The 25171-nt window shown below is 48.3% G+C and overlaps 1 protein-coding gene across 8 annotated transcripts in view; it reads left to right on the forward strand.

The window, feature by feature from the left end:
* The window catches only part of WASF3 (WASP family member 3), a 105161-nt gene that overhangs the window by 75331 nt on the left and 4659 nt on the right, over positions 1 to 25171 (forward strand). For 6 of the 8 annotated variants that reach the window (XM_084981279.1, XM_021065504.2, XM_021065505.2 and 3 more), the window contains 6 exons: positions 1753 to 1887; positions 4485 to 4638; positions 9319 to 9436; positions 18877 to 19052; positions 23079 to 23333; positions 24717 to 25084. In XM_084981279.1, coding sequence (XP_084837405.1) covers positions 1753 to 1887; positions 4485 to 4638; positions 9319 to 9436; positions 18877 to 19052; positions 23079 to 23333; positions 24717 to 25084 — 1206 coding nt within the window. Of the gene's footprint in view, positions 1 to 1752; positions 1888 to 4484; positions 4639 to 9318; positions 9437 to 18876; positions 19053 to 22221; positions 22389 to 23078; positions 23334 to 24716; positions 25085 to 25171 lie in introns of all 8 variants that reach the window. The other 2 variants (XM_084981281.1, XM_021065510.2) reach the window with 1 other exon arrangement.

The raw sequence follows: 25171 nt of genomic DNA on the forward strand, positions 1-25171 counted from the left end.
GCTCTGTGTCAATAGTGTAATGGCAGATACGTGTCATTACATGATACACGGCAACGTCCATAGAAGGGCTAACACTAAGAATGAACCCTAATGTGGATGATGGACTTGGGGTGATGCTGACATGCCGCGGGGGTTCATCCCTAACAAGCGTACTGCCCGGATGCAGGAGGTTGACAGTGGGGGAGGCTGCGGTGTGTGTTTGAACTCTGCTTTCTGCTCAGTTTTTCAGTGAACCTAAAACTGCTATGAGAAATGAAGTCTAGTAAAAATAAAAAAGAGCTGTCCCTGTCCAGGAGGAGATGATTCAGGTGTGCCTTGCACACTTGGGAGGCAGTTTCAAGTGTTTGTTGAGTGACTAAAGGAATGCTGTTAGGATTTGGGAATTCAGTGTAAGCACATACTGGTTCCTGTTTTGCTTATTAAATTTTAGCTTTTTTTCCTTTCTTTCTTTTTTTTTTTTTTTTTTTTTTTTGGCTTTTCAGGGCCGCACACGAGGCATCTGGAAGTTCCCAGGCAAGGGGTCCAATTGGATCTGTAGCTGCTGGCCTACGCCACAGCAACACTGGATCTGATCTGTGTCTTTGACCTACACCACAGCTCACGGCAGCACCAGGTCCTTTAACCCACTGAGTGGGGCCAGGGATTGAACCCAAGTCCTTATGGATACTAGTCAGTTTCATTACTGCTGAGCCACAGTGAGAACTCCCAGAAATGTTATTATATGTATATAATTTAAGAAAAATCAGATGTATGTCTAGCACTCACAAGACTGATAAGACGATCCATAGAGAAACATTTCACTCAGAATTCAACATTGATTTTTAGGGAGGGCCAGAGCCAGCGCCGATATGTAGATACCTAGATTTTCCTTTCTCTTTTTCGGCCACACCTGCAGCATGCAGAAGTTCCTGGGATGAAACCTGCACCGCAGCCGCGACCAGAGCCACAGAAGTGTCAACACCAGGTCCCTAACTGCTAGGCCACCAGGAAACTCCCTATACCTAGACTTTTCAAATATGAATTAGAAGAATTTAGTGCCATTGGAAAGTGTTAGGCACCATGTAAGATATCTAATGGTGGATAATTAATTAGATAAGATATCTAATGGTGGATGAGAGAAAATCCTAAATTTATTTATTTATTTATTTACTTACTTTTTTCTTCTTACAACCCCACCTGCAGCACATGGAGGTTCCCAGGCTGGGTGTTGAATCGGAGCTGCAGCTGCTGGCCTGCGCCACAGCCACAGCCACGCCCGATCCCTGATACACATTTTCAGCCTGCACCACAGCTTGTGGCCACACTGGATCCCTAACCCACGGGGCGAGGCCGGGGATCAAACCTCCATCCTGATGAAGATTGAGCCATAACAGGAGCCCTCGAAAATCCTGAGTTTGGAAACCAGCATGATTGAATTACCTTGGGGAATAAAAGGGAAAGTTGAGATCTTAAGATGCTTACACAACAGGAGAGTCATTTTTTTCCCAGCGAAGTTTAATTTAAAGGAAAGCACCTTCTGGAGTAGCTGGTCTAACAGATAAGGCAAAATTCTATCCCATTGGGGCATTAAAAAAAAATCCCCCCACTTTGGGTCCATCTCAGACACGTGCAAATAGTCCTAATACATTCTCAAAAATTTGGATGATGCTGTATTTCTGTGAGGGTTCGCACGCGGTCCCGGGCGTCGATGGTAAGCGGCCCCAGGGGACAGTGCTCTGACCCGGTGGCCCTCCCGGCTCGTTCCTCCTGCAGGCAGACACGCCGAAGACATATTTGGTGAGTTGTTTAACGAGGCCAACAACTTCTACATCAGAGCAAATTCTCTCCAAGACCGAATCGATCGCCTTGCCGTCAAAGTCACCCAGCTGGATTCGACCGTGGAGGAGGGTAGGTGATTGCAGGAGAGCTGGAAGTGGTGTAGACAGGACGGGGGTGATTCCTCACAGGGAATTCCTGCCACCTCCTTGGGGTCGGGTGCTGATCTTTCATCTTCTCTTTTCCTGGAAGAACAGAGGGGGAAACCCTCAACTTTCGGTGAATTAGTCGTTAGGAGCCACGTCGTGTCCACTTTATGTGCCAAACGCTCTTTTTAAATCAGCTACACGTGCAGTATTTGTTTTAAGGGCCTCTGAGTGCATCTGTGTTAGAAGTCCCAATGGAGGTTATTAGTAGTTCTTTTAAGGAGCTTTTCTTACCTAAAAATCACACAGTCACTCCAAGACACCGTCCAGCAAAGGGGGAGGGTTGCACCCACGCAGCGTGATGGGGTGAGCCCTTCCTCCCCCTGCTCTCCTTAGGGCCCTGGCTTGTAAGGAATCGTGTTGATCCTGCACTTGAACTGCCCGGGAGGGGAGTTTACCAAAGGCCTCTGGGCTTCGGGGTTTTAGGACAAAGTTAGTATCGCCAGGCACTGGGTGGTCATTTTGATGCTACAGTGGCAACAAAATGAAAATTCAAAAATTCCTTTTCAACATTTGCACCTGCTTTATCTTTTGAATTAAAGACTGAGATTAGATTGGAAAAATCTGCCCCCCCCCGAAAAAAAAAAAAGCCAAGATGGGCTGTTTTCTATTTACTTTGGAAAGTGTTCAGATTAAAAATTATTGGAGTTCCCGTCGTGGCTCAGTGGTTAACGAATCTGACTAGGAATCTTGAGGTTTCAGGTTCGATCCCTGGCCTTGCTCAGTGGGTTAAGGATCCAGCATTGCCGAGAGCTGTGGTGTAGGTCACAGACGCAGCTTGGATCCTGATTGCTGTGGCTGTGGTGTAGGTTGGCAGCTACGGCTCCGATTGGACCCCTAGCCTGGGAACCTCCACATGCCACAGGAGCAGCCCTAGGAAAGGCAAAAAGACAAAAAAAAAGAATTATTTTTTTACCTTCATTCATATAAGGGTAGTTTCGATTTCTCTCGTTGCATTAAAAGGATCCTAGCTTCTGATACTTCTCCTCGGCCTGTGATTGTAGTATTTATAAAAAGTGAGGGTTTCCTTTTTTTAAAATGTAGAAATTTATGTAATTATCCCTCATTGTTTAAAAAAAAACCTGTTTTCTTGTGTTCAGATCTTTTTCAGAGGTCAAAGTTAAATTAGTGAACTAATAATTTAACAGCAATGTAACATTGATATTTAATATTTGTTATGAACGTTCTTTTGCAACAATAAGTAGGAAGCTGAAGACATGCTCTTTTTAACCCAATTTTTAAAATTTATCTTTTCTTTAAAAAAGGAAAAGTTTAAGAGTTCCCATTGTGGCTCAGTGGTTAATGAACCCGACTAGCATCCATGAGGATATGGGTTCGATCCCTGGCCTCACTCAGTGGGTTAAGGATCTGGCGTTGCTGTGGCTGTGATGTAGGCTGGCAGCTGTAGCTCCGATTAGACCCCTAGCCTGGGAACCTCTATATGCCGCAGGTGCAGCCCAAAAAAGACAAAAAAGAAAAAGGGGAAAAAAAGCATATAGCTACTTGGTCTGTTCAGATAAGGAATTTTTTGCCATCTTAAATCAGTCATTCACTTTTTGAATTGGTATTACGATAGCTTTTTTAAAAAGGCATATTCGTCTTCAGTTTTTTGTTGGCTGTTATGATTGTAAATCTCGTGATAAACCTCACCCGGGAAAAGGTTTACCTTTAGGTTAAATCCCATGAGATTCTACAGTGTTATCTTGTATCCTTAAAAATCCCTTTCCGATCAAGATTCTGCCTTTTTCCCTTTCTTTGGCATGGCTGTTAATGTAGAAGAAACACTTGACCAAGGTAGGAGCTCTGTGCTCTGTTGGGGCTGCCACTTTTCTCCTGGGTCATCTTGCTTGGGGAAGGTCATTCAGCGGTTAATGCACCAGCTCGCCCACCTCAAAAGTCAGGGTCGAGGTCAAGGTCAGATTGATACTTGAGATGTAACATGTTGCACAAACTCAAGAAATAAGTATCATTAGCCAGTCCTCTCCCTTCGTGGTATAGACTGCTATCATGCCGCCTCATTTCTAGGACGAAAGGTATGTTGGAAAGTTCTGGCATCTTTCCTTAACCTGCGTGTCGGGAAACGTGAATGCGCTTTTTGCCTTCGTGTATTTTTTGCAGACCTTTTTCCCACGTGTGTTGTAATGAAAGTGGTATGAACGGTTTGAGCGCCTCCCCCCCACCTCCCAAGATGCCCAAACCTTTGTGTTACCTGCCTGTTCTTGTCATAACGCTATTCCCGGGTGGTTTCTCAGAAACACTGTGTAAGAACGATGCTTCTCATACCAGGTTCAATGAAATAATTATGTCGCTACGGAAGAAGGCAAGACGTGGTTTGTAGAGATTGCTCGTTCATCAGAGGGAGGGACCGCTTGGACTGTTTACACCTGGAGCTCCCCCAACGATAAAAGACACCCCTCAGCTGTTCTAAGAGATGTTAGGGTTGGGAGTCAGGTTAGACTTGTGTTTTTAAACAGTTGAAAATATTTCCGTATAACCCACCCCGGGGGGCTTTTCTCTAAATAGTGTCGCTGCAGGATATCAACATGAAAAAAGCTTTCAAAAGTTCCACCGTCCAAGACCAGCAGGTGGTTTCAAAGAGCAGCATCCCAAATCCGGTCGCTGACGTTTACAACCAGAGCGACAAGCCGCCGCCGCTGGACATCCTCACGCCGTACAGGTACGAAGGGACGAAGGGACAGGGGCGGCGCCCTGGGTCCCCACAGCCTTTCCAGTCCGGAGAGGACGGAGGCGGGCAGCGCGGCGAAAGCGTTGTCTCAAACTTGGGAAATAAGCATTTGCCGAAACTCAGCCTCTGTCCACTGGTGCCGATTAGAAAGGGAGACAGGTGGGGGCAAAGGAGAAGAAAACAGCTTTTACTGCTTTGCCAGGCGAAGGCGGCCACAGCAGGCTAATGCGCTAATAAACACGTTAGCCTCCTCTGGGGCAGAAGTGCAGGGAGTTTTCTTTACAACAACCGTTTTTTTTTTTTTTTTGCGTGTTTGTTTGTTGTTGTTGTTGTTGTTTTGTTTTTTGTCTTTTTAGGGCTGCTCCCGCAGCCTATGGAGGTTCCCAGGCTAGGGGTCAAATCGGAGCTGCAGGTGCCTCCCTACGCCAGAGCCACAGCAACGCCGGATCCCAGCTGCATCCTTAACCCACACTCCAGCTTGTGGCAACGCCAGATCCTTAACCCACTGAGCGAGGCGAGGGATCGAGGGATCGAACCTGCGTCCTCATGGATCCTAGTTGGGTTCATTACCCCTCAGCCACGACAGGAACCCCGTTCAGGAAGTTTTATAGTCTAAAAGTAGAAAAACAGGGTTTCAGGCAAGACTCAGGCTTAGGGCAGACATGCATCTTTCTTCCTTTGGGGGAATCTTAGTCATGGAAGCTGGTGTCAGGGGATCTCGGCGTGAGCCTGGCGGTGGGCTTCGGGGTTATTGCCTAGAATAACAGTGCTTGTGAAAAGGGCATATTGATCAGAGATTTGAACAAACTAGGAATGTTCCTGAAAAAACGTCCTGTGCTTTTCATCTTTAACCCACAGGCCATTGTGCTCCGGGCGCCTCATCTTCAGCGCGCAGGTGATTGTGTTTAGGGGGCGACGAAGCCAGGGGGGCGCACAAGGCGGGGCTCCCAGCTGTTCCATTTTCAAGTATTTAAGCTGCTCATTTCTAGAAGCAGCAGCAGGACGAGCACTTTTCTCTGAGGTGCACAGGATGCTCCATCATGACTGCATCCCTTGAGGGGGAACCAGGACCCTGCCCCAAGGCTGCGCTGCTGTTTGTTGACGGCTCCTCCCTGGTCTCTGCCTCCCACCCCCACCCCCTTCCGTGATCAGCAACGCCCAAAACCTGCCCCTTGGAGCTCAGGGAAGGGCATGGAGGCTGAATGAGGCCCGTTTCCTAACAACAAGAAATGGGGGACCCAGAAAGGCTTTTGTGCCCAGGAACCCCTCAGGGCTCTGCGTGGTTTCATTATCCACCACGAAAGTAGTTATTTGCAGAATTGCTGAGGTCGGCAGTATTTCAAAAGGTAGATGAACTTCCCAAGAGACCCGTGAGCTCTGGTGTTACTAGTTAGCCTTCACCCACACGTCCCTTAGGTAGGAGTGGGCACGTCACATGGTAACCACGTGTGTGGTTGTGTCGTTCCTCGAGTTCAAGGTCAAGTCTAAAGGAGCGGCATGATTCACGTGTCATGCACCTGTTGCAGCCTCTCAGCCCCGCAGAGACGTCTGTTGTCTCCTTCAGAAAAATACATTCTGCAGCATGAGGGGTTTTTCTTAGAGTGAGTCTCTAGTCAAGAAATTAACCTCCTGTTGTTGTAAGGTGGTAGAGGACATATTATCAGGACCGAACTTCCAGGAAAAAGAATGGGAAATAAATTGCGCAACAAAGCAACATTAAGAAACGCACTTAGATGCAGACTGTCACCTTTGGAATGGATGAGCAACGAGATCCCGCTGTGTAGCGCTGAGAACTATGTCTCATCACTTAGGGTGGAGCAGGAGAACGGGAGACAAAAGGGTGTGTGTAACTGGGTCACCGTGCTGTACAGTGGAAAAACAATTGTACTGGGGAAGTAACAAGAAAGAAAGGAAAGGAAGGAAGGAAGGAAGAAAGAAAGAAAGAAAGAGAAACTAATTATGCCCTTTAGAACACCTCTCCGTTCTCCTGCCACACAGTGTGTTCTTTCCAGTTTTCAGGCTTGTTCGCTGTGTCCCTCGGGGCATGTGCTGCCCCACCATCTCTTTGTCCCCTGCTGAGCTCGCTCCTTTAGCCTCTGATGGGCTCAGACTGTGGGGTGGGCCTCGCCGCCCCCCAGGGCCAGCCCTGCTGCGAAGGCCTTCCTGAATTCACCGAGTCCTTCTTCACGTCCACCCCTGCCCTTTCCGGGACGAGCCCAGAGGTTTACTTGATCTGCATTCCTGTCCTTTCTCAGGGTCCAGGGGAGATGTTTGGATCTGCCCTTTATTGCATCTCTGCTGGCAGAGCAGTAGTGCAAACTGCATCCTTTCTCGCGGGATGGACAGGGAGATTCTCCCGAAAGTGTAACAGATTCCATGGCAACTGTGATGGGAGAGGCCCGACATGCCACATTTTTCTCTCAAACACAGACTTTTCTGGAGGGTTTAGCACACTCAGAAATTAATGATACATACGAACAGTAGTAATTGTAAGCCCATCATTTTAACTTGTGTTTTTCCTTCTGTTCATTAGGCATTTTTCTGGGGCGGGAGTTCCCGTTGTGGCATAGTGGAAATGAGTCTGACTAGGAACCATGAGGTTGCGGGTTCGATCCCCCACCTCACTCAGTGGGTTAAGGATCCGGTGTTGCCATGAGCTGTGGTGTAGGTCAAAGACAAGGCTTGGATCCTGCCTTGCTGCGGCTGTGGTGCAGGCCGGCAGCTGTAGCTCCAATTAGACCCCTAGCCTGGGAACTTCCATAGCCGCGGGTGTGGCCCCAAAAGGAAAAAAAAAAAGGAAGAAAAAAATTTTAGTTTTCCTTAGCACAGAGCCATGAGAACTCGGTAAAATTTTCCTAAGAAACTCTGTTAAATATTTTGTTCCAAAGGGGGGAAAAAAAAACCCAGAAAATTCAGTGAACCACTTAGACGTGATTAATCAAGATAATGACTAAATGTTTGTGGTGACTTAAAAATTTTAATTGCATAAAAAATGAGGCTGTTCATATGTATTGTGTGTGGATTCAGTTTTATGGAAAAGCAAAATGTTTCTGACTTTTAAATACTGTGTCTAAAAATAGTGCCAACCCAAATCTACTTATTATTAATACGGAAATGTTTTGTGTAAAAAAACCCTCGAACTTTTATGTTTGAGCTTAAATATGACACAGTCTTAAGTGTGAAAGTAGAGTGTGACTGAGGCAGCAAGCGTTTAGTCATGCTAAACGTGGGCATTCTTATATTCTGATGTCCAGTTGAACATTTGTTAAGCATATTAGTCCCATCAAGTATGAGCTCATCCACCAAAGTGTCAGCTCCATTTTTTTTTTTAAAGAAGATGCATTTTAGGGAGTTCCCACTGTGGCTCAGCGATAATGAACCTGACTAGCATCCATGAGGACTCGAGTTCGGTCCCTGGCCTCGCTCAGTGGGTTAAGGATCCGGTGTTGCCGTGACTTTCAGATGGAGCTCCCAGCTGAGCTTCCTGGGAGCCTGGCTTGTGTTATTTGACATTGAGAAGCGTGTACGCTTCTGGCCACGCACAGCAGGAGCTTCAAAGCAGAACCCCCCTCAGTAATTCGCGTCACTTTCTTTGACTATTTGGCTGTGCACTCTTTCCTGTACTTTTTTCTCTGATTTTTTTCTTTCTCCCTGTGCCTTAAATGACTAATTGAAGTGCTCAGTTGAAATAGAAATGTTCTGCTTCCTCCCGAGGGTAATACGCAGGCGAGGCGCTTTAAGGCGTTAGCAGAATAGGGTATTCAGTTGTTCTCAGGATTATTTTGAGGCTTTGCTATTCACTGATTTGTAGATATATATGACAGCTTTAGGTTCATATTGGCTGAGTTATTACTGCCTTTGTGACAATTGAATAACTTACACAAAAACATGAAATATTTCTTAGAACATCGTAATTGTAGCAGTTCTTGAAAATGAAATGCCTACAGGTAAATTTTCTTGAAAACGACCTAGGTTGCCGCTTTTTATTCCTAGGTACATTTATGCACCATGAACATTTTTGCTTCTTTCCTGATGGAATTGTAGATGTTGGGCAAACCTGATTGAGAAAAAAAAGGACAGGGAGTTTCCATTGTGGCTCAGCAGGTTAAGGGCCTGATGTTGCTGCAAGCTGTGGCGTAGGTCACAGATGCGGCTCAGATCTGGTGCGGCTGTGGTGGAGGCCGGCAGCTGCAGCTCTGATTCACCCCCTAGCCTGGGAACCTCCATGTGCCGCAGGTGTGGCCCTAAAAAGACAAAAGGACAGAGTATTTGCTAATTTTTATCCTAAGGACATTGTCATTCCAGGGTAAAAGTGAATGTATCTATACGAAGATGCCACCCGACTCTGTGTGCAGCCCCCATTGGAAGAAACAAAACATATCTCGAAATAACAGCAACATTAAATATCGCATGTTTACGGGGTCGCACTTGTCTGTAGCTAATCCGAAGTTGCAAGAGCAGTTTTTACTTAACTCTTCAAGAAAAAATTGCTGTTCTTATGTATCTACGTATTTTTTCAAGTACGGAAGACTGAGAGAATTACCAACATGATAGGACGGTTTCTAGAGGCTCATGCAGGTGGCATCGTCTCCTGAGTTACAAGGAACATTTAACCCCTTACAAAAACCTCTAACTTTTTTTCTTTCTCACTTGCAATACGTTGACTTACAGAGATGATAAAAAGGATGGGCTGAAGTTCTATACTGATCCTTCCTATTTCTTTGACCTCTGGAAAGAAAAAATGCTGCAGGACACAGAAGACAAAAGGAAAGAGAAAAGACGCCAAAAGGTAAAGGAATCCTAGTGCGGAAAGCGTGCATATCCTTGTGTAAGTGGGATTCCCACTTAGACCTTTAAGCTCAGTCAGTCCTTTATTTAAAGAGTTCAGAAGTTCCCGTCTTGGTGCAGCGGAAACGAATTTGACTAGGAACCATGAGGTTGCGGGTTTGATCCCTGGCCTCGCTCAGTGGGTTAAGGATCCGGTGGTGCCGTGAGCTCTGGTGTAGTTTGCACACGTGGCTTGGATCCTGTGTTGCTGTGGCTCTGGCGAAGGCTGGTGGCTCCGATTGGACCCCTAGCCTGGGAATCTCCATATGCCATGGGAGCAGCCCTAGAAAAGGCAAAAGACAAATAAATAAATAGATAAATAAATAGATAAATATACAGATAAATAGTTGAGATGTTCAATGCTTAAGTTTCTGAAGAGGTTGCATTTCACACGTGAAGATACTGACTGATCTAACACAGTGATGCTGTTTTCAGCAAATACTGTTGATTTGTTCTCTGATCCTTGCTTTGCTTTAACGAAAGCAGTGGCTAAAATCTCACTTTTGGGCGTTCCCGTGGTGGCTCAGTGGTTAACGAATCCGACCAGGAACCATGAGGTGGCGGGTTCGGTCCCTGGCCTCACTCAGTGGGTTAAGGACCCAGCGTTGCCATGAGCTGTGGTGTAGGTCGCAGACGCGGCTCGGATCCCGCGTTGCTGTGGCTGTGGTGTAGGCCAGTGGCTGTGGCTCTGATTCGACCCCTAGCCTGGGAACCTCCATATGCCGTGGGAGCGGCCCTAGAAAAGGCAAAAAGACCAAAACAAAACAAAACAAAAAAAAAACACCTCGCTTTTGTTTGAAACTGTGTTTTGTGACCTTTCTCCTCCTGTTCTTTCAAATGTTGTACAAAAGACGCATTCCACATCAGCTGGAATGATCTGCCTCGGCCTTTTTCACATTATTGTCGGGCTGCCACCCACCTGTAAGGAAGACCTTGGCGAGATGTTCCCATGGGGTTGAAAAGCGTGTGTGAACTGCCCGTTCAGAGCATAGGATTTACTAACCATGGGCGTCCCCTTCTGAGGTTGAGAAGCAGCCTCGTCACAAGCCCCTCGGGAGGGCGGGCCCACCCGCAGGTGGGGGAGCTTCTGTTTTGAACACTGGTCCTTTGGGTGGGTCAGCAGTGAGATCCTGCCGTACAGCACAGGGACCTACGTCTAGTCACTTGTGACGGAGCAGGATGGAGGATAAGGGGAGCGAAAGAATGCATATGCATATATGTATGACTGGGCCACTTGACAGCAGAAACTGACAGACCATTGTGAATCACCTACAATAATTTTTTTTTAAAAAGAACCTTGTCCCTTTGGGGCTCAGAAATTAGACTTAATTACAAAGCAGAGTTGAGTGTTTAGAGGCAGGTAAGACCTTTCTGTGCGAGCTGTGTTTTGAAGATGACTGCCTGGTTGGTGTGACACATTCTGGGGTGTGGTAATTACACGAAGAGCTGGGCATTTTAAGGGCTGGCTGCCTGGAGCGTGGGAGGCGCGACGGTGTGTTGGCCCAGTAGCAGTGACTGTTGGGGGTGGAGGAGAACTTGAGGTTTGAAGACAGGGCTTAGCAAAGGCCACAAGGAACACACAAGTGTAAGCGGTCACCACTGATTCCAGGAGAGTCCCCAGCCTTGGAAGAGCCGTGCCATGCGTGCCCTGCTCAGGCTGGCAGGTTGGGGAGACTTAATGGAAATTCTTAGAAGAATGGCTGAGTATTCACGTGGAGAAAAGGAAGATGCTAGCCCCTTGAAAAGGAACAGAGATTTCAAGGCTTGTGGGTCTGAATCCCCAAACCTTTTTAGGGGAACAGGGCAGAACCCCGAAGCTTTAAAGAATACTTTATCCTTTTAAACGTAGCTCCTTTAAAATGGCCTCACTTCTGCCTAGAACTGTCATTGACACGTGTGGCAAAAATACTTAACTGTTTTGCCATTGTTCTTCAGGGGAAAGCAGACTTAATCTGTTATTACGTTGTGAGCGCCGTGTCTTCGGAATTATTTGTCGTTTCCTTGGCAGTTTTGTCTCGTTCCATATTCCTCCAGCACATAAAATTCTGATGAGAATTTCTCATTCATTCATGTATATGATGGTTGTTTTTTGCATGCCTTCGAAAAGCGGTGGTGAAAAGAAAGGATTTTCCCCCTCGTGGAGGTGCCAGCATTCAATAATCCTGCCCTCCTTTGGAACTCACAAAGAGGGAACGATCCTTGACATTTTTTAGTACAAATCTGCTTGACACCGGAACCGAAAGCGAGGAAAAGAAAAGATAGCCAGGGTTTTAGACACCCCACAGCCACGTTCACTTTGGGACTGACAGGTCTGACTGGAGGAAAAATTAGCTCAGAAAATTTGGGGATAAGAATTCATTGTTTCTGAACTTTCAATCTCCTTAGTTTGATGGTTTAAAAATATCTTAATTAAAGTTATGCGGATAATGATGTCATCGTAAGGATACAGTTACAGTGATGGAGGAAGCCTGGGGGTGGGTACCCGGGAGCGGCAGGGGGTGGGGGTGACAGCAAAATGGGGTGGCCCATTGAAAAGCACCCCCCGAGCTGCAGGGGCAGAGAATACAGTCTCAAAACTGTGTGTGTGTGTGTGTGTGTGTGTGTGTGTGCGCGCGCGCGCGCGCGAGCATGACGGGGAGGTACAGGAGGAGTGCGGGGCTTATGGGGCCTTCAGGATGGAGGAGCCTTGTCAATAGAAGAAGCAGCTGAGCTCATCCTGGAGTGGGAACCAGTTGGGAATAGCCTCGGGGCTTCCGGGTAGGCAGCGTTGTTGGGATATAAGCATCGTGGTTAACGGTCTGTCGCTGTGGGCGGGGGGCGGTGTCCGGTGCGTGTTGATGGGTAGATTGGAGGCTAAACCACTGTGAGGAGGTGGCAGGTGTTGTAACGTCTTCTCCCTAAATTATACGCCACCATACATCTCTTAAAAGCAGGGGTGATAGGTACTAGTTTGATAGAGTGGTTCTTAATCAGGATGTATATTGGAATCCGTTGAAATCTCCATTTTTTTTTTTTTTTTTGCTCTTCTGGTTTTAAAAGTGTGCAGACCATACCTGGGGCTGTACCGTGCCAGCCTACACCAAAGTCACGACATGAGTTGAGAAAATTGGGGGCTACGTCCCCCCTGGCCTGGGCAGAGCTGCCCTCTGGTAGCAGATGAGTTAGTTACACGTTTCAACCCTTTAAGCATTTGTGAAACCTGCGTGTTTCACAAAGTAGGTTTTATTCCTAGAATTGTACTGCACGTGACTTCTACACGCGTACACAGACTTCTGCAACTGCACAGTGACATAATCCAGAAGCACTTCCTTTTTATTTTTAATTTTTTTGTCTTTTTAGGACCGCACTTACGGCATACGGAGGTTCCCAGGCTAGGGGTCCAATCAGAGCTGTAGCCCCTGGCCTCCACCACAGCCACGGCCACGGCAACACCAGATCCTTAACCCGCTGAGTGAGGCCAAGGATTGAACCTGCAGTCCTCCTGGATACTAGTCACATTCGTTTCTGCTGCGCCACACGGGAACTCCACTTTTTAATAGTTGTGTCGTATTCTGAAGTTTGGAAGCTGCATACACGCTTCACCCATCACTGACTTAGAGTATTTACATTGCCTGGGTCCCCAGAGGCAGATAGTTCCGCAGGCTCAGTTTCCCAAAGTGCAGTGTGAATTTAACATCTAAAAGACTGAACCAGTTTATACACTCCCGACAGGCCTCCTCCCGTCCTGATGAAATTTTTTATTTTTGGCATTATCTTCATATAGTTTGTTCCCTGTATCGATGCGCTTCTTTTTTTGTATTATTCACAAGTGTGTTACACTTTTTGGATGGCACATACAAGTGATATCTTTCTCTGAGTTATTGCACCTAGCGTAATGTCTTCCAAGTCTATTTGTAGCAATGCAAATGGAAAATTTTTGTTTTTTTATGACTGAGTAGTTTTCCATTGTCACTGTGTATGTACCACATCTTTCTCTATTCATCTGCCAATGGACTATTTTTATTTTTTTAATGACTTTTATTTTTTTCCATTATAGCTTTTACAGTGTTCTGTCTGTTTTCTACTGTACAGCAAGGTGACCCAGTCACACATACATCTATACATGCCTTTTTCTCACCTTATCCTGCTCCATCATAAGTGACCAGATATAGTTCCCTGTGCTAGACAGTAGGATCTCACTGCTTATCCATTCCAAAGGTGATTTTCTTTTCTGTGGAAAGGTTCATTTCTGCTGTGTGTTAGATTCCAGACATAAATGACATAATATGGTATTTGTCTTTCTCTTTCTGACTTATTTCACTTCGTATGAGAGTCTCTAGTTCCATCCATGTTGCTGCAAATGGCATTATGTCATTCTTTTTTATGGCTGAGTAGTATTCCATTGTGTATATATACCACATCTTCTTAATCCATTCATCTGTTGATGGACATTTAGGTTGTTTCCATGTTTTGACTACTGTGAACAGTGCTGCAATGAACATAGGGTGCATGTGTCTTTTTCAAGGGAAGTTTTGTCTAGATATATGCCCAGGAGTGGGATTGCTGGGTCATGTGATAGTTCTGTATATAGTTTTCTAACGTACCGCCATGCTCTTTTCCATAGTGGTTGTGCCAATTTACATTCCCACCAACAGTGCAGAAGGGTTCCCTTTTCTCCACACCCCCTCCAGCACTTGTTCTTTGTGGATTTATTAATGATGGCCCTTCTGACTGGTGTGACGTGGTACCTTGTGGTAGTTTTGATTTGCCTTTCTCTAATAATCAGGGATGTCGAGCATTTTTTCATGTGTTTGTTGGCCATCTGTACATCTTCTTTGGAGGAATCTCTATTTAGGTCTTTTGCCCATTTTTCAGTTGGGTTATTGGATTTTTTGCTGTTGTTTAAGTTGTTTGTATATTTAGAGATTTAAAGCCTTGTCAGTTGTGTCACTGGAAACTATTTTCTACCATTGTGTAAGTTGTCTTTTTGGTTTTTTTTTTTTTTTTATGGTTTCCTTTGCTGTGCAAAAGCTTGTCAGTTTAATTAGGACCCCTTTGTTTATTTTTGCTTTTATTTCTTTTGCCTTGGGAGTCTGACATGAGAAAAGATTTGTAAGGTTGACGTCAGAGAACGTTTTGCCTGTGTTCTCTTCTAGCGATTTGATGATCTCTTGTCTCCCATTTTTGTTGTTGTTGTTGTTGCTATTTCTTGGGCCGTTCCCGCTGCATATGGAGGTTCCCAGGCTAGGGGTCGAATCGGAGCTGTAGCCACCGGCCTACGCCAGAGCCACAGCAACGAGGGATCCGAGCCGCGTCTGCAACCTACACCACAGCTCACGGCAACGCCGGATCGTCAACCCACTGAGCAAGGGCAGGGACCGAACCCGCAACCTCATGGTTCCTAGTCGGATTCGTTAACCACTGCGCCACGACGGGAACTCCTCTTGTCTCCCATTTAAGTCTTTGAGCCATTTTGAGTTTATTTTTGTGCATGGTGTGAGGGTGTGTTCCAGTTTCATTTTTTTACATGCAGCCATCCAGTTTTCCCAGCACCACTTGCTGAAAAGACTGTCTTTTTCCCATTTTATAGTCTTGCCTCCTTTGTCGAAGATGAATTGACCATAGGTGTCTGGGTTTATTTCTGGGTTCTCTGTTCCATTCGATTGGTCTGTATGTCTGTTTTGGTACAGGTACCGCACGATCTTGATGACTGTGGCTTTGTGGTGTTGCCTGAAGTCTGGGACAGTGATGCAGTTGGATAGGGCTTGCATTGAATCTGTAGATTGCTTTGGGTAGCATGGCCATTTTTACAATATTAATTTTTCCAACGCAGGAGCATGGAATATCTTTCCATTTCTTTGAATCCTCTTTAGTTTCCTTGATTAATGTTTTATAGTGCTCAGTATGTAAGTCTTTTACCTCTTTGGTCAGGTTTATTCCCAGGTATTTGATTTTTGGGGGCACAATTTTAAAAGATACTGTATTTTTGTATTCCTTTTCGAATATTGTGTTGTTAGTATACAGAAATGCAACTGATTTCTGAAGGTTCATCTTACGTCCTGTTGCTTTGCTGAATTGCTTGGTCAGTTCGAGTGGTTTTTGGGTCGAGTCCTTAGGATCTTCTGTATGTAGTATCATGTCTTCTGCATACAGGGACAGTTTTGCCTCTTCTCTTCCAATTTGGATGCCTTTTATTTCTTTTGTTTGTCTGATTGCTGTGGCTAGGACTTGCAGTACTATGTTGAATTAAAGTGGTGAGAGCGGGCAGCCTTGTCTTGTTCCAGATTTTAGAGGGAAGGCTTTCAGCTTTTCTCCATTATTACGTTTGCTGTGGGTTTGTCATAAATGGCTTTTGTTATGTTAAGGTATGTTCCCTCTATACCTGCTTTGGTAAGAGTTGTTATTGCGAATGGATGTTGGCTTTGTCAGATGCTTTTTCTGCATCCACTGAGATGATCATGTAGTTTTTTACTTTGCTTTTCTTAACGTGGTGGATGACACTGACTGACTGGTGTCTGTTGACCCATCCTTGGGAACCTGGGAGGAATCCCACTTGGTCGTGGTGTATGATCTTTTTAATATGTTGTTGGATTCGGTTGGCTAAAATTTTGTGGAGAATTTTTGCGTCTATATTCATCAAAAATATTGGCCTCTGGTTTTCTTTTTTGGTGGTATCTTTGTCTGGTTTTGCTGTTAGGGTGATGGTGGCGTCATAGAACGTTCCTTCTTCCACCTTTTGGAGAAGTTTGAGGAGGATGGATATAAGTTCTTCTTCGTATGTTTGGTTGAATTCTCCGGTGAAACCATCTGGTCCTGGACTTTTATTTGTAGGGAGTCTTTTAATGACATATTCAACTTCATTTCTAGTGATCAGTCTGTTCAGTTGATCTATTTCTTCTTGGCAGGCGGTGAGTCTCTAGAAAGCTGTCCATCTCTTCTAGGTTGTCAAATGTGTTGGCATACAATTGCTCATAGTATTCTCTTACGGTTTTTTGTATTTCTGCAGTATCCATTGAGATTTCTCCTTTTTCATTTCTGATTTTGTCTATTTGGATTTTTTCTCTCCTCTCCTAGTGGGTCTCACCAGAGGTTTGTTGCTTTTGTTTACCTTTTCAACGAACCAGCTCTTGGTTTTATTGATTTTTTTCCATCATTTTTTGAATCTCTATTTTATTGATTTCCGCTCTGATTTTTATGATTTCCTTCCTTGCTGCTGACTTTAGGTTTGGTTTGTTCTTCTTTTTCTAATTCATTTAGGGGTTGGGTTAAGTTGTTGGTTTGAGATTTTTCTTCTTTTTTGAGGAAGGCCTGAAACCTTACGGCTTTCCCTCTAAGCACTGCTTTTGCGGCATCCCATAGATTTTGAATGGTTGTGTCTTCCTTCTAATTTGTCTCCAGGTATTTTTTAATTTCATCATTGACCCATTGGTTTTTTAGTAGCATGTTGTTTAGTCTCCATATAGTTGTTTTTTTCTCATTTCTGTTCCCGTGGTTGATTTCTGGTTTCATGCCATCATGGTCAGAGAAGATACTTGAAATAATTTCTATACTCTTAAATTTGCTGAGGTTAGCTTTGTGCCCCAGTATGTGGTTGATCCTTGAGAATGTTCCATGTGCACTTGAGAAGAATGTATATTCTGATTTTTTGGGTGTCATGTCCGGAAGATGTCAATGAAGTCTAGCTTTTCTATTGTGTCCTTTAGCATCTCTGCTGCCTTATCGGTTTTCTGTCGAGAGGATCTGTCCATTGATGTGAGTGGGGTGTTAAAGTCTCCTGCTGTGATTGTGTTCCCATCAATTTCTCCTTTTTGTGTCTGTTAGTATTTGTTGTGGGTATCTGGGTGCTCCTATATCAGGGGCATATATATTGACGATTGTAATATCCTCTTCTTGAATGGATCCGTTTACCATTAAATGGTGTCCTTCTTTGTCTTTCTTTATGGCCTTCATTTGAAAGTCTGTTCTGTCTGATAGGAGTGTTGCAGCTCCTGCTTTCCTGTCTCGTCCGTTGGCATTAAGTATCTTTTCCCATCCCCTCACTTTCAATCTCTGTGTGTCCTTTGCCCTAAGGTGAGTCTCTTATAGACAGCAGACTGTGGGTTTTTGCTTTTTTATCCAGGCTGCCCTCTGTGTCTTTTGATTGGAACATTCAGTCCATTGACATTTAAGGTGATTTTCGATAGATCCGTGTTTATTGCCATGTTAAACCTTGCTTTCCAGTTGATTCTCTGTTTCTCCTTTCTTCCTTTCTTTTTTTGGTTGGGTGATTTCCATTTATTTTATGCTTGAGTACTTTTCTTCTTAGTTTTTGTGAATGTAATGTTTAGTTTTGATTTGTGATTGCCCTGTTTTTCGAGTATCAAAAGTTAACCCCTTTTGATATCTGCCTGCTTTATAGCTTGATAGTCATATAGGCTCAAACACATTATGTAAGAAAAGAAAAAGTCAATTTTCTTACTTTCCTTCCCCATATTCTATGATTTTGAAGTCTTTTTTTTTTTTTAATATCTTCATGTTTGTTTTTTTGCTGCACCTTGTGTTTATCATTGCGTTTCTTCTGCCAGCGTTCAGTAGATGTTCTGTGTGAATCGTTTTCCTTGGAGATGTGTTTTTTTGATGTGCTTGTGGGAGAAGGTGAGGAGACGTCTTACTCCTCCACCATCCTGATCCTTCTCCTGTTTTCTGGATGCCTCCCCCATCCTCCAAAAAAGAGTGAGCCTGGGGACATGAAGGCCTTAGGTCGCCTCCTTAAAGAGGAGCCGATCTCAGGCTGGAGGCAGGAAGAACATACAAACCACACCCAGGAATAACCGTCCTCACCTTTAGAGAAGCACCTGCCTAGGACCCAAGTATCTCTCGCACACGTTCTTGCTGGTAAAGTAGGGCTGGAGCAGGAATGCTTCTTTGTACGGAAAGGTAAGTTCTTGCTTTTGGTTTGTGTTAAGCTCATTGCAAGGTTCACTTAAATATTCTCGAATAACCTTTTAGGAACAATTGGAACAGTTCAAATTATTTTTGAAAGACGATTGCCTGGCATCAAGTCAGACTTGGGTGGTGGTGGGAGAGGCTTCTCAGCAGGGTGTGGCCAGATGTGTATCTGTTTCATGGAGAGCCGCGAGCTCCAGTGCACTGAAAACAAGCTCAGTCCTCGCGGAGTGAGGTTGCTGTACCAAGGTAGAGGTACGCAGCTCTGGCAGGGGCAGCACAGTCGCTTGTGTGTGTTCGTGTTGCATCGTTAAGTACCTGTTGCCTTTGTTGGGGAAGAGGAGCCCGTGCTTTGCTAGAATGTTCTGGGCCAGGGAGCGCCGGGAGCGGGCCTGCCCGGGCTGCCCCGCAGGCGTGTTCCCGCCAGGGCGGCTGCACTAACCTGCTGTTTTCCTTCCCTTCTGTCTCGCCACGCTTGCCTGCCTTCCCGGACGTCAGGAGCAAAAGCGCATAGACGGCACAACCCGGGAGGTGAAAAAGGTTAGAAAAGCCAGAAACAGGCGCCAGGAGTGGAATATGATGGCCTATGACAAAGAGCTTAGACCCGACACCAGGTTGTCCCAGAGCGCGCACCACGGAGCATCTTCTGAGGGATCCTTGTCCCCAGACACTAGGTGTGTGCGCGTGTGCGTGTGCGTGCGTGTGAGCAGGGCGTGGCTGCCTTGCCAATGGAAATGCACGTGTAGCTTGGTGTTTACGTGGCCCACGATGAGTTTCCAGACGTTCCTTAAAAAGTAACGTTACGTGCTTTTGACTCTGAAATAATTTTTTTTAGTAAAAAATGTTTTTTTTAATTTTGCATTGGGTTCCTTTGTGTGATTTTTCCATCTCGCTGACTTAACGTTCAGTTCATCTGGTCGTAGTGTTTTAACGTCCATTCCGAGTTTGGGCTCAGTAACCGCCAACGACTGACACTTTCATTTTCATCCTCATCGAACTCCTTCTCTGCCTCTTTCGCTTCGCAGATGGCATTTCCTTTGCCACTTGGTGTCGAAACAATGGGTAGCTGGTAATTGATGGGACGGAGGAATAACTTCGTTGTTCCTTTTGATAACCTTTGCCAAAAGCGACGAACAAAAGAGCTTTTTGCTTCAGTTCAGTAATCGTGTGCATTCCAGTTGCAGGAGGAGAATTCCATTGGAGTTTACTTGAAAAACCTGTTTAGCAATGAAGTAAAAATATTTCTTGCAGGTGTGAGAGATGCGGTTCCTAAGCTGCATTTATCACAGAAAGGCCTCACTGGTCAACAGGAACTGACCAGTTTTAGCTTACGGTTAATTTCCTACTTCTGCTTCTGTAAAGTTGGAGTCTTCCATCCGTTTACAGAACGTGAATCAAGGATTCTTACGTGATTCAAGGGTGTTTCAAAAACAGCAACAACCTGAACCCTGTGTTGCATCTGTTTTTTTTTTTTTTTTTTTTTTAATGTTTCTCTTTCTGACCTCAGCGTTCAGCCCAGACGGACATACAGAAGAGGCTTATTAATGTTTGGTGGTTACAGCCCCCAGGAACATTCTGGGAGGCAGGGTCAGGTGATTTTTCTGCACAAGCTGTTCCTGGCTAACTGCTGGGCCATCACTGGACCTGCAACTGAGCGGCAGCCTCAAGAGTGGGTCTTTAAGTCAGTTTATTTCTATGGAAAGTGAGAGCGATGATATGCTTCTGCTCATGGCTGTTTGGGTGGGGGGAGGTCCTTGAACTTGACAGCTCCCAGGATGTTGACTTGCTTCTTGGTTTTCTCCAGCTGAGTGGCGATTGTTTGCTCATGCAAAACAGGCACTTTCTAATAATCCCCTACCTCCTCCTTCATTTCAGGAGGTGCAGGTGGGAAGGTGACCTTTTGCATCCCGCAGTTGCATAACTGAGAGGCATTCTAGCATCTGAGATGAGACTGTTCCAAGTTGGGTATAAATTTGGCGGATTATATTCCTGAAATTATTTTGGAAATTTTTGTTTTTTTCTTTTACTAAAGCTAGTCACGTTTTTCTTATTATGAAATGAGACAAACTTTTTACACTCGGATATTACAGAAAAAAATTACAAGTATTCATGATCCTATCCAGAGAAACTGCTATTTGCATTTGAGTGGGTTTCTTTGCTTGGTCTTTTTTTCTGTCCATGTGTGTGGTTTTTTTGGTTGTTTTTTTTTTAACAGAACTGAAACCATCGCCTGTGTTTTCTATCTTTGGATTTTTTTATTCTCATATGCACGTAAAGGAGTATTTGGAAATGTGGTTTTAATGGGTGTGTTCAGATAACAGAAGTGTGAGTATCAGGTTTCGTGGTGGGGGTGCACGTTCATACACGTCGCGGGCTTCGGCCGAGCGTATAAACTCATCAGAGTTCTTGCTCTTCGTGGATGGTCAGGAATGGTTTGACTCTTAAGTGTAAATGTAGGATTAGACTCCCTCTTCCTGCACCAGAAGTACGATGCCCCTGTGGCCACGGTCCCTGTGCCTTTTCCCCTCGAGTTCTGGTGTTGCAGCTGCCCAGGGTCACCGGCAGGGCGCTGAGGGGTCATCTGAGCCTCACCGCTTGCATGGGCCCCTCTCCCCATTGCCAGATAGCATCCCTCCAAGTTCTCTTTCCATAACAGATAATTACAATGATCACGGCGCCTCAGGACCAGCCGCTCTGCCCGAGTTGGTACCGAGTCTTGTCTGGCTGATTTCTGCCTTCCGGGGGCGGGGGCGGGGTGGGTCCTGTCTCTGAGGGGGTCCCCTGCTCCTCTCTCTTCTCCAGCCTGCAGGCCCCTCTCCCGCCCACCCTTCATCAAAGCCGCCCCCCCCCCCAGGCTCTGCTGCTGTGACTCTCAAGACACCAAGCGCCCTGTCGCGTGCCCTCTGTAGTGGCTCCTTCTGGGCCTGCATCACCAAGGTGCTTTACACGCCAGCTCACTCCAAACGTGCCAGAGTATTTCCACGTCATGGCACCTCCCTGTTCTGGAGATAAGTGTGTTTCCCTTGGAAAGTTGGACCCAGTCTTTGACGCAGCCCCCCACCCCCGCACAGAGCCAAGCGCAGGTCATCAGGGATTCCAGAGTCTCAGGTGTTAACAGTTAAAATTTTTTTTTAATTGCTAACTCTCAGGGGACTCTATCCAGTCTCATGAGCTAGACCATGATGGAAGGTAATACGAGAAAGGGGATGTATGTATACCAATGCCTGGGTCACTTTGCAGAAATTGGCACACATTGTAAATCAACTGTACTTTAATTTTTATTTGTTTAATTTTCAATTTTTTAATTTGTATGTTTTTGCTTTTTACGGCCCCCACCTGCAGCATATGGAGGTTCCCAGGCTAGGGGGTCAAATCGGAGCTACAGCTGCCGGCCTACACCACAGCCCCAGCAACGCAGGATCTGAGCCACCTCTGCAACCTACGCCACAGCTCACAGTAACACCAGATCTTTAACCCACTGAGCGAGGCCAGAGATTGAACCCCAAACCTCACGGTTCCTAGTCGGATTCGTTTCCGCTGCACCATGACAGGAGCTCCTGTACTTTAATTTTTTTTTTAATTATTTAAAAAAATGAGAATCAAGAAAATGTGCTCAACTTGAATGCAGGTCAGACTCTTCCCCCGTTAAAACTAGTTTTAACTCCTTTGCTAGCAGTGGGCCCAGTAGAGAAGACTGAGGCCCATGCAGGGTCGTCTGGAATTCGTCCCGCAGTCGGGGAGGAGAAAGCCCAGTCCCTTGTCCCCTAGGGAGCTTTTCGCCCCGGCTCTGGGAACCACCGTCTGACTTCCAAAGACCCGACGTGTGTTTGCCTTTTCCTTCAGAGAGAGAGACACAAGCTGAGCCCTAGCAGGAACCCGCAGATAAACGTGCGAAAAGTAAGAACGAGACGAGAAGAGTGGGAGAGACGGAAGATGGGCGTTGAGTTTATGAGCGACGCCGAGAAGCCGGAGCAGGCGGGGAGCGCGGGCGAGGCCGGGACGCCCAGAGGGTTCGTGGCTCGGCGGGGTCTGGGGTGGCCGCCCCGGCGGCCCCCGCCCGCTTGGGCGCCGGGAGAGGCGGTGCCCGCTGCCCTGACGGCGCGGCCCGGTCGCCCGGGTGCTGATGCCCGTGGCGTTGGCCCGCCCGCGGCGGCCGGGGACCAGCATCCTGCCAGACCTGCCGACTAATCCCGTCCCGACTAACCCCGTTCCTTTCAGAGGCTCCCAGGCGCCTGTGCCTTCCGACGCCACGAAGGCCTCTGCCCGAGGCCCCGCGTCCCCCTCCCTGGGCTGAACCCCGCGTCTTGCGGCGCCTGCCGCGCTCTCCATGTCCGTCCTGCTCTTGCCCTCAGGGTGCGCGCGTCGTTACCCGTGTCCGTGCCTCGGCCGCCGACGCCTGCGTCTTAGACGCCTGTGGAGACCCCTGTCCTGTGTCGCGCGGCTGCTCCCGCAGCCGCAAGCGCGTCGCGAGGGGGAAGGGGCCTCGCGGTGGCTGCCGCGGCCCGGGGTCCCGGCGGCGCCGGAGCTCGGCCGCTGAAACCGCGACGGCCGCGGTGCTCGGAGCCTCGCGGGGCCGCAGCCTCGTGTCTAGACCAGCGGCCGAGCGTGTGGTTGGTGTGCTGCGTGCAGACGCGCGCGGATGCCCGGGAGCCGGCCGCGCGTCCCTCACGCGCGCTCTCGCCCCCTGTTCCTGCCGCCAGGTCCCACGCGTCGGACGTCACGGACTACTCGTACCCGGCCACCCCCAACCACTCTCTGCACCCGCAGCCCGCGACCCCCTCTTCGTACGGGGCCGCTGAGGCGCCGCCGCACCAGGCCCCCGAGCACGAGTACCGGCCCCCGTCGGCCTCGGCCCGGCACGGGGCCCTGAACCGGCCTCAGCAGCCGCCGCCGCCCCCGCCGCAGGCCGCAGATGGGCCGCAGGCCTCCGCGCCGCTGGCGCCCGCCGACTACGGGTAAGGGGGCGTCGGGGCGCCGAGGGCGCGGCGCAGGGGCCCTGCCGTGTGGGGCGGGGGAGTCTTGTCTCAGGCACCACACTCTGGAGGCCAGAACGCAGCCGGGACAAGTGCGACTCACGCAGGGACAGAGCTCCCCTTGTGGCTCAGCAGGTTAAGAACCCGACGGCTATCTGTGAGGACCCAGGTTGGATCCCTGGCCCCACTCAGGTGGGTTAAGGGTCCAGCATTGCTGTGGCTGCGGCGTCGGTTGCAGACGCAGCTCCTCTTTGACCCCTAGCCTGGGAACTTGCACGTGTTCAGGGCGCAGGGCCCCGCTGCCCCCTTCATTATTCCAGGTCAGGCTTGGGCTTGCCTGTCTTCGTGGCTCAGTCCCTCTCTGTTGGAATGGGTGACAGAGCCAGGGTATCTCTAGGACACAGTCCCAACTGGTGAACTGGTCCCCCTCCCCCCCGACACCCCCCCCCCCCCCCCCCCCCCCCGCCTTCTCCATGAGGTCCCGGTGAACCGCGGAGACCCTGTGTCCCAAAGGACACGGCTGTGCAGGGCAGCACTTGGACCTGCGACCTTGGCATTACTCTGCCACCAGGTCCCCTTGTTTTCTGTCATTCGGGAACACAATCAGACACCTCGTAAAGAAGAGCCTCGTGTTAGGTGTTTATTACTTGAGCTCCCACCTGCACTTTGAGAGGTGGCCGTTTTGGCATCACCTTGGCCTTGGATGAGGCAGCCCCTCCCAACCAGTGCCCAGGGCAAGGGAGCCCTCTGTCCGTTCAGGGTTCCCTTTACCCCAGAGCAGCGTGTGTCGCTTTCTCAACCCATGTCCCTCAGCCTCCTGAGGTGTTCTTGTCTTCCTGGCCACACGGTCCTGGATGTGGCTTGTGGCCGGGGCTCCGTAAGTCGGGATTCCTGGGGGGCCAGGGGCTCTTACCAAGTGTCGGGTGGAGAGGGCCTGTGGGCCTGGTTGGGGTGCAGCCCCCTCGGCTGAGTGGAATCCAGCAGATGCCTTGGCCGGAGGGGTCTTCGGAGCGTTGGAAGATCTGTTGGGGGGCACTGTGGGCGTGGGGGTTTCCGTGTCCACCGGATAGAAAACAGGATTTCCATCCGATGGGCCACAGGACACTGGCGAGGCGGGCGTTGGCGCCGCCTCTTCCGAGGTGCCCCTGCCGCCAGGCCGCCCGAGCCCTGCAGAGCTGCCTGCCCGGTGTTCGCTTCCTGCCGCGCAGAGCAGATGAGCGTGCATCCCACTTGTGACCAAGGCGAGGCTGTTTGCATCCTGCAGGGATTCCGTTCAAGTGACCATGCAGGCGTGTTTGGGGGTGGCCTTTCTCGGAGGCGGGGGACCCTCCGTGGCCCCTGCTGACTGCTTGGTCTCTTGGCCAGGATGCTGCCGGCGCAGACCATGGAGTATTACAGCCCGTCGGGGCCCCCGCCGCCCCCGCCGCCGCCCATGATTCCTTCGGCGCAGACCGCCTTCGTCAGCCCCCTCCAGATCCCCATGCAGCCCCCCTTCCCGGCCTCCGCTGGCTCCTCCTACGCTGGCCCGCCTCACGCTCCCTCCGGCGGGCTCGTGGTCACGGCCCCGCCGCCCCCAGGCCCCCCGCCGCCCCCGCCGGGTCCCCCGGGGGCGGGCTCCTCACTCTCCTCCTCCCCGATGCACGGCGCGCCGGGAGCCGAGGCCAAGCGGCAGGAAGCTGCCCAGCCGCCCATCAGCGATGCCAGGAGTGACCTCCTCGCTGCCATTCGGATGGGTGAGTGTGTCCTGGGAGCCAGGCCCGCGGCCAGCCCGCCGCAGCTGGGACTCCTCTCTGCGCAGGGTGGACCCTGGAGTCGGGCGA

Source organism: Sus scrofa, chromosome 11 (genome assembly GCF_054392235.1).
Source record: "Sus scrofa isolate SSC_HxYL_T2T_F1_AM1 chromosome 11, Sscrofa_HxYL_maternal_Yorkshire_Landrace_v2.0, whole genome shotgun sequence".
Lineage (NCBI taxonomy): Eukaryota > Metazoa > Chordata > Mammalia > Artiodactyla > Suidae > Sus > Sus scrofa.